This window comes from Halyomorpha halys, unplaced genomic scaffold, assembly GCF_000696795.3.
Source record: "Halyomorpha halys isolate HHAL.00 unplaced genomic scaffold, Hhal_1.1 Scaffold1301.1, whole genome shotgun sequence".
NCBI lineage: Eukaryota > Metazoa > Arthropoda > Insecta > Hemiptera > Pentatomidae > Halyomorpha > Halyomorpha halys.
In genome coordinates this window covers 44,674-54,395 of record NW_027105410.1, presented here as the reverse complement: position 1 = coordinate 54,395, position 9,722 = coordinate 44,674, and the positions used below count along the sequence as shown (strand labels likewise).

The following is a 9,722-nucleotide window of genomic DNA, read 5'->3' as shown; positions in this document are numbered from 1 at the left end:
GTAAAATTATAATAATTATAGAAAATTAATGAAGTTGTGATAATGTACCATACATAATTTTCAAAGAACAATTGATACAAAAAACTTGTATTTAAATAAAATAATAAAATGTCTTATCTCCAAATGGCTTCTAAGTAGGAAACTCCAGCTAAAGATGTTAGCAAATACCTCCTGAAAGTGAATGCAGGGAATCATTTTTTTTTTTTCCTAGCGGAAGGAGGCATTTCTGCCATTTTGTTTCAAACAGCCCAGTATAGTTTAGCTTTGCTGAAGTAACTCCTGTCTGTAATCAAGTCCCCCGTTGCCGCACATGCAAATATGTGATCGCCAGTCATCTCTCCAACTCCACACAGGACGCAGTCTGAAGACTCAGTCACTCCTATTTTCTTCAGGTGGTGCCACAAATAGTCATGTCCAGTAGCCAACCTGAAGCATGCTACTGATACCGCTCTTAGTAAAGTCAATGCAGGGCGCCTCTTAGGATCTAGCAATGCCGCCCAGTTCTTGTCCCCACATTCTCCTCTGCTCTTTCAGTGATAACGCTTCGGGCCATTTCTTTTGCCATGTCCATAGTGATAGGAAGAAGTGGCTGTGGTTGGCTAGCCCCTAACCGTGCAAGTCGATCCGCCTCCTCATTCCCAGGTATACCCCAAAGGGCTGGAATCCACTGCATTACCAATACTTTAAGTATTTCTCTTTTACATTCTATGGATATTTTATTGCAGGGAATAAGGGAGCATTACACTCGGCAGCTATGAACCAGCTGCAGTTCTTGCATGCGATTTTGTTGCAAAATGATAGCATACACTTTGTTGTTGGTTTTAATTAAAACAATGTTCTAGGCATAGTTTAATTCTATTAATTATATTCAGTTGTATATAACATCCTCACAAAAACTATTTGATAACTATTAGAAGAAGATAGTTGACCGTATCAAGTAGATTGTAGAAAGATATTCTAGTTGGATATTGGATATACTCCTATTTTCCAGTTCATTAAAGGTACAAAAAAGTTCAAAAACTTTAGGAACTTGTTACAAATATGGTAAATTTTACACTTACCTTCTTACGATTTCCAATAAGTATTGTTCTACTATTTATTACTCTAGTTATTTATTTACAATTTTATCAATGACTATCTACTATTAATTGGTTTTTCTGCTAAGCCCCATGAGTTGCATGGAGTTGATGTCATGATGAAAACAGGTTGAAAGTATCCTCTTTTTCTGCATTGGCAATGCATTTGAAGATGAGGTTGCTGAAATTTGATCTTTTGGAAAGGGGGATAGTCTGTATTTTGTGTCAGTCTGATGGTAACGGAGCTTATTACGTTTGTTGATATAATTTAATTACTTTTACTCAAGTAGAGCCTGAGTCTATTTGTGTATGTCACCTTTGTGGCCGTCCTGTCTGTGCCAGTGTCCTAAATAATGGGTTCGTACAGTACTGAAGGCTGTCAAAAATTTGATATGTCTTCTCAATATAAATTCTGTCACAGTCAGTACTTTGAATGTCGTATGTATGTGGTCCATCTTTGCTCTTTTAAGTGAAGTATTTCTCAGTATACCGCTCTGAAACTGTTGGAGCATCTTGGCCGTTGAAGGTGCCATGCTGGTCAGTATAAGTGCTCCGCAGAGTAGGGCTGACCTCAGCACACTTTTTTAGATCATTAATTTGAGGCAGAGAAAGATTAGAAGTTAGGTGATTAAGCCTGTAAGACTTGGTCCTAACCTGTTTGATCTTATTGCAATGTCGAGCTATCTATCAAGGTTAACACCAAGATATACTGTGCTGCCTGCTGATGTATTCTCGTACCCTGCCACCTGATAAGGTGGTACTTATAGACTTTAGGGAGAGGACACTTGTTCTTCTGAAAGGAGAAAATAATACAGTCGATCTTCTATTAATTCTACATCCACTTATACTTCCTTAATTTAAGATTATCATTTTTCTTTGTCTGTATATTTTCTTACTTTCTTTGTATGTTTATTCTAATGTTCTGTCACTTCATACAATGTTTGTATCTTGTTTTCACTTAGTCCTTCCGAAGCCCTGTAAAGTGGGGCAAAACGTTGCTTAACAATAAATAGTTTTTGTTTACTATTTTGTTTCTTTATCCAATTCTGGATGAATTGGCAAAAGTGAGAATGGGTGATAATGATGGGCATCAGTAGAATTGGATGATCATTAATAAAAGTATGAAATAGAGGAGAGTTTGTTGTGTATATTTGTCTTTCATTGACCGAAGCACCAATAAATGAATAATTAAATAACAAAACATATTTTTATAAGATTGCTAAATTATTATATCGTATATTAACAAATATAACTAACTATTATGAATTACTTTTATTAATAAAAATACAGAAAGGAATGTACATATTTAGAATACTGTCCCTGAAATACATTCACACCGGAATCATATTAAAATTAATAATAAATAATTATCTTATATGTCTTAGTTAAAATTAACTAATCATAACAATATTTTAACAGATTTTTCAAATAATAATGTTCTTATCTTTGGTCGGTTAAACAACACAAAGATATAATTCCTTAAATGATAAATATATGAAGGAGAATATTCATTTACTTCTTCATAAACCTTTTTCAAATAATCAGAGTGTAATAATATTTAGTGAGATTCCATGTAATAGATATTTAGACGTATCCTTCACATCAAAAGGAACAAGTTTCGCATTTCATCGTATTAAAATATTATTGCCTTCTTCCTATCTTCACACCCATTGAATGCGATTCTGTCATTAAGAGATACCCACTTTCTGTAGCTAAAAAAAAAAAAAGTAGTTAAGTTTAATAAATATGTATATATTCCTTCTTGATTTTATTTCCTAGGTAGATGAACAGCTTACAGGTCTATTGATATGTCCAAAGAGATAATACCTTGAAAATGAATATGTTTATATAATAAATTAAAATGTTGGTTTTGCAATAATAATAAACGGGGCACCCAAAAGGTATAAATTATCCACGAATTCAACAAATTACAGGTGATTTAAACAGCACTTCATTTATCGATGGAAAGTAAATACTCAAACACTAAATACTATTTTGTTTAGATTCAGTGTCTGCTCTCTAGAGTAAATAAATAATAGATATTATTTTTGTGAAGATCACTTAGATGTCAGAATTATGCAAGATATAAATTGTAAGTTTGTTAAAGATTATATTTATTCCGAAAGACTACTTAAAGTGACTATACAAGCGTCAATCTAGGTAAATTTGTACTTTCTGCTTTCATGAAACCATATAGAAAAGATATTTCCTTTATAATATTATCAATACTCTATATTTACTATATAGAACATTTCAGGTTTCCACATCTTATAGTACTATTATTCCTACCATTGTAATATTTATCAACAATTTATACCAATTTTACCTTATAGTTAAATATATCCATTTCTATTTCGAAATTTTGTCTTCATGGTTACATAATAGGGTATTTGACAACAATAATATAACAAAAAAGTTAAAATATCTGTATATATCAAAATTATTTAGATATATGATAGCTTAGCAATACGTACCAAAAGTGAAGTAATGAGGAAAATAGATTATGAAATATCGAGAATGTTGTATTTATGTTTCCTAGGAACTCTATCAATCAAAAGCCTTCCATCATAAGAGAGTGCAGCGAACAGCCAAGGGTCCACGTTGGACCATTCAAGGCGATAAACGGAATCTTCATGGTCAGAAAAGTCCACTAATTTGCCATCAGGATATCTGTCGTTCGGTTCTGAAGCTACAGATCCAACCCACCACAGGATTACCTTATTAACAGATAATAGAACTTCAAAGTTTTTAAATAATATACACAGATTATTTTTTTAAATATTCATTTTAGAATATTATTTGAATCTTTTTAGTTGAATGGATATTTCATGAAATGAAGTTATTCAGTGATTGATAAAGTAATTATTTCTAAAATGATTACTTTATCAAATAATTTTTTCTGAATTTATAATTTTGACAAGAAGTTAATATTTAAGTTCATTTTAGACAATCAAGAGTAAATACCAAAGACCACTGTCATATAATTTCCACAACACCAGAAAAGTGTCACCGTATAAATTAGTTTTAGGTGACTGTCATAGAAGTAAATTATTACAATTTAATAATCTAGTGTAATAACACTAATATTCTAGGATTTTTAACATTATTTCAGAAATGATTATTATCAATTAATTTATAACATTGACAAGAATTTAACACTTTCGTATCTAGTGATAGCAACTTATACATGCAAGCCAAACATTAGTAGCTGATGAGGACACAGCGTCATTTGTCGCCACATAATTTATTATTTTGATATCTCTTGAACGGAAGAGCTATATCAATGCCCGATTTTGGCATTTTGAATTCAGGTTTTGCCGGGCCACAGATGTAGTTTTTAAAAAAATAAAAGATCATTTACATAGAAAAGTTAGAACTAAATATGTGCAGACTGCATAGTGTTAATTTAGTTCGTTTTAAATTATACACCAGTTCCACTGCAGCTACAGGTGCTGTCAACAATCATGCCAAACATACAATCAAACCAGTAAATTTATTGTGCAAACAAATTTTAATGTGACAGTAGCTTCACTAGCCACTATATGTACTCTCAACTATCACAACAGATCTAGTGTGTGAATACTGTTATTATAAAGTTACCACTATTTTGTTGTAAATTAAATTAGCAATTAAGTGACACCATGAATGGGTTTGAACATACTAAGGCAGCGACTATCCCAGTCAGAAAAATGGTAGAAACAGCATAATAGTTGCCCGTTTGACATAACTACTAATATCCAAACGTGAAGGTAGTTCATCTGATGTAAGTTAAGGTAGTATAAATAAAATTACCCGAGCATCAGAGCTGGAAGACACTAACAATTCGTCCTGAAGATGGTTATATCGTAAAGACCAGACCCAATGGGAGTGACCACTAAGCTTCAGCATGGTCGAAGCGTTCCGAAGGTCCCAAATGTTAACCAGGCAATCGTCTCCACAACTGGCTAATGTATGGCAACGATTTCTATTATAATCAACATCTCTGTAACAAATATACAACCAAAATGTAACTAATAATTTCTTAGTAAGATGTCATCCATATTGCCATGTTAATAGACATGTCACCTTCCTGAACTAAGCAAATAAAGACCATCATTGTTTATCTTGTATTATATTTGTTTCCTTCTTTTATAAATCTGTTAATAAGGCAAGAAAAGACGTTTACTGAAAGATTGTTTATTGTATAATATATAAAAGGAATATGGTTCGGGTGCGCTCAAAAGAACTCAAATAGTAACGCTGTAGCATCAAGAAGTTAGTTACCTAGCCTAGTTCAATTGCACATAACATACTTGTTTTTATTATTTTCTTTTAATTTTAATCTCATCTTTAAAAACAATATTGAACAATTTAACCTCACAATGATGAGTAGATTGTTGACAGTGAATAATACATATGAGGAGAATATAGTTGGGGTCAATGAAGAACACAAATAAGTAAACACTTATTTATTAGTGTCAATGTTTCGGCTAGAATTCCAGGCGTTTGTCAGGGCTGCTTGGTCGAGATCTTCAAGCCAAGTCAGACTTCTGGCCGAAACATAGGCACTAATAAATACGTTTTTATCTATTTGTGTTCTTCACAGACCGCACTCCTAATCATCTAATATAAATTTAACCTTACAAATTGTTTATGATATTTTTTGTAAATTATATTGCATCCACATCTACAATATTTTTACCAAATTCTACAGAAAGGGATCACTTAGTAACTAAACTGGGAAAATAGATTTAGAGTTAAACGTCAATAAAAAATTTACAAATAAAACTATAAAATAAATTAAAAAATCAATAAATCTCTTTCGCTACAACCCGAAAAGGGTCAGAGGTACAGTACTCTGTAAGAAAGTGCAGTTACTAGAACAATGGTTGTGCAAGGAGGTTATTTGGTCAGAATCACGCTTCGCCACCAAATTTTATCCAATTGAGGATAGCCACTTTATGAGGCTGAATGTACTTTGAAGGGCTACCGAACCCATAGGGCTGACTCATGGCTACAGTGAAACAGAAAATGACTATCTACCACAGTGGGATTCGAACCCAGATCCTTGGAGTTAGTAGCACAGTGCCTGCACACTCCCGCAATAAACCATTTAATTTTGCAATTAAGAAAGTTATGATTATTTTAGATTCATGGTTTCTGTTTTATTTTTGCAATCTAGTTTAAACTTTCTGGTAAAATTTTCTTTAGAAATCAAGCTTATGATACTCCTCATCTTTTCACTCCGTGCTAACACTTTATTTATTAAGAATTTTTTACACATATTTATTAAGAAACAATATGTCACCTTAAATTATAATAAAATTTTACCTGACTAAATAAGAATGTGCTTGATCTAAAGACCATGCAGCAGATGGACTCCTCAAGTCCCAACCTTTGACGTTCGTGTCCTGGAAGGTGCAAAGGTGGGCACCGCTTTCTTGAGGATTCCATTTCCCTCCAGTGATTTTGGTATGGCCTAAGAGTTAAAAATATTTTTAATTTTTATGAATAAAATTGTGTGTAGAGTAAAAACTTTGCCTAACCCATATCACTGCTTTTCTTTAATGGCACATTTAACAAACAAAAAGGTTTGATTTAATTTTCTATTTGACATGTTCCATAGAATTTATGCTAGATCTACATGTTTGCCACTTGCCACAAATCCAAGACTTGTACATATGCTTGGTAAACAAAGGAAGCAAAAAATGCCCATATCCACACACTTGCTTTGTTCTTTTGAATTTTTTCGAGTATTACATTTGACATTCTTTATTTTCATTATAAGAAGGAACAAAATAAAGGTAAGTGAAATGAAAGGAAACGTAAATACCAGCAATATAAGTTGTAAGCAATAAAAATTCAGATAAATAATACTATATAACCTATAAATTCAACCATTTGTTCTAGAATTTTGAGTAGAAACATTTTAATTTAATTAAAATACATATTTATATATACCTAGACAAATAATGTCTTCATTAATATATATCTGTGCTATGTTTAATCAGAAATAAACTGCTAAAGTTAATAAAGAATATTTGAAACCATGCATTTATACCAAATCAATAGGATTTTATCATATATATACTACATTAAACAAGGGTTAATATTTGAATCCAAAGCACAAATATTGGTTTGTTGGCAGTTTTAAAACAATGCAAATTGAAAACAAACGTGTGGATGGAGCACAAGCGCCCTTTGGTTTGTGTTGACACCCAATAGGTTGGCCACAAATTCAGGTCAACTTATACCAGCCAAAACAAATAACTTATTCAAATGCTTCTAGCACATAAACGAATTAGTCATTGTTAGACAAACATGTAGAGGCACGTTTATAATATGATTATACTACTCCAACCATCAATTTAAAAAATATATATGTATTAAATTTGATTTATACCATTTTCCATGGTAATTGTAAAAAACTTAATAAATCATAAAAAAAAAAAAATAAATAAAATAAAAATGTGTTTTAATTTTTAAGCATTAATATCGAACAATTATATACAATATTCATCTGTTGGTAGATCTAAAACAATGCAGACTGAAAACAAACACATAGATGCAGCACAAGCGCCCTTTAATTTGTGCTGATAAGCCGATGGGTTGGCTACAAATTCAGGCCAACTTGTACAAGCCAATCAAAATAAACCATCCACATGCTTGCGCATGAATTTAACATTGTTTGGCTAATGTGTGGAGGCACTTTTACAGTATATTGTCCAATTATTTCATGGCAGCAGTAATTTTAGGGCAGTCTGTAGGACTATATGTAGAATATATCCAGTTCAAAATGCAATCAAAACTTTTTTCCTCAGACGTGCCACAATTAAAACAAAGTAAGTAATATACAAAACACAATTCAGATAACATTACTTCATTTTTCAAATAAAAAACTAGAACACTTTTATATATTACCTGCAATACTTGTTTTTGTTAACTTACAAAAATCTTCAAAATATTTATCCTAAATTATATAATTACCTTTCTGATCGACAATTCGTTCAAATACTTCTTTAGGAGATCCATTGCCTAGATCCCAAACCACAAACTTATTCTCACAAACCATCGCAAATTTTTCTTTCTCTGTCGGGTGAAACACTGACATCTAACAAACCAAAAAAATCTTCAAATAAAGATACAAACATTGAAATAATTTTAACACTCTTTAAGATAACTTACTTTTACATTGTCATATCCTTTAAATTGTGCAACCTCTTCTAACTCTTGCCCACTTGGTGGTAACTTCCAAATAGCACATTTATTTAAAACATTAGTTTCATCATCGACATAAGAAAAAGTTGAAGAAAACATCAAAGAATCATGAGGAGACCAATGTAAATGCCATAATTCACCAACAGGATGATTATAAACCTATAATGAATGCTGATATAAAAATGAAGGCACTGGTTCCCAAGCACTACTCCAACATGTAGTTGGATGTGTGTATTCATTTATAAACAATAAGGAAATGATCAACCATTGTGTTTAAAAATAATAATTATAATACTGCAGGAAATAACTAGAGCCCATTTAAATAGCTATTTTACAATTTTTTGTCTTTAATTTTGAACATTTTTTTTTATGAAAAATAACAATTTGTTTGTTTGAGAATCTAAGAAATAATTCCTCATTTAATCTAAATATAAATCAATATTCTCTGACTTTTTTTTCTAAAAAAATTAAGAAGATATAAAAAAAAAAAATTGCAACAATAATTGAAAACTTGAAAAATAAACCTCTAACACTGATAAATTTTGGGCTGAAACTAACATTCCCATCGGAGCTTAAATCATGTTCAGGTCAAATCAACCAAAAATTTAAGATATACTAAGCAGTATAGGACTAAAACAAGTTTTTGCAATCCTTAATGAAGAAATTGATGATGCAAATGGAAATTTTAAAGCAATTAATGCTCAAACCCATTCAGAAATTTGAAAGTTAGAATAATTAGTTCACATTGTGTGAAAAAAAAGCTTCTCAAAAATTCATCTTTGTTTCTACATAATCAAAAAGTTTTATGCTGGAAGATTGCTGATTGACCATGTGTATCAATAAATGTAATATGGTCCGGGGTATATATAGTATTTTTATTTGAGCCAAAGTTTCGCCCCACGTTGCAGGGCTTCGTCAGACCTGTTTTGACGGAAGTCAATGTCAGAGTGCACTCAAAACAGTCCTGACAAAGCCCTTCAACGTTGGTCAAAACATTGGCTCAAATAAAAATAGCACAAATTACTATTTGAGTTTAATTTGACCGGACCCAGACCATATTCCATTTATTCAAAAAAATTTTAGTTTACATTCCATTACTTAAAAACACTTTTCTTTAAACTTTGGACAAATTATGTTTACCATAATTTGTAAATTTAATATCGTGAAATGTAATTTTAAGTTGTATGTTTGATAAATTATATTATTTATGGAGCTTTGCATATTAAACAATGGTAGTAAATTTATTGCATTTTTTAAATAAATATTCCACTAATAATCTTCATTACTCAACCTTTGGGAGAGGGGATATAATTTTAATATCTTCAAGGAAAATCTTTAATACTTTTTGTTTAAATGACGTTTCGACCAAAATGTCCATCTTCATTATTTAATGTCTTGTATCCTCCTTATTTTTAAGACTATGTCCACTAAAAAATATAAAATATATAT

General features: G+C 31.3%; 1 protein-coding gene across 1 annotated transcript in view; it reads right to left on the bottom strand.

Moving 5' to 3' along the window:
* Positions 1–1,818: 1,818 nt before the first annotated feature.
* LOC106689206 (EARP-interacting protein homolog) overlaps positions 1,819–9,722 on the bottom strand; it is a 9,941-nt gene continuing 2,037 nt past the window's right edge. The window contains exons 3-8 of the mRNA XM_014434087.3: positions 8,241–8,432; positions 8,043–8,166; positions 6,387–6,534; positions 4,869–5,058; positions 3,551–3,793; positions 1,819–2,788 (exon numbers count right to left, since the gene is read on the bottom strand). Of these exons, the coding sequence (XP_014289573.1) occupies positions 3,578–3,793; positions 4,869–5,058; positions 6,387–6,534; positions 8,043–8,166; positions 8,241–8,432 (870 nt within the window). The 3' untranslated portion in view covers positions 1,819–2,788; positions 3,551–3,577. The remainder of the gene's footprint in view (positions 2,789–3,550; positions 3,794–4,868; positions 5,059–6,386; positions 6,535–8,042; positions 8,167–8,240; positions 8,433–9,722) is intronic.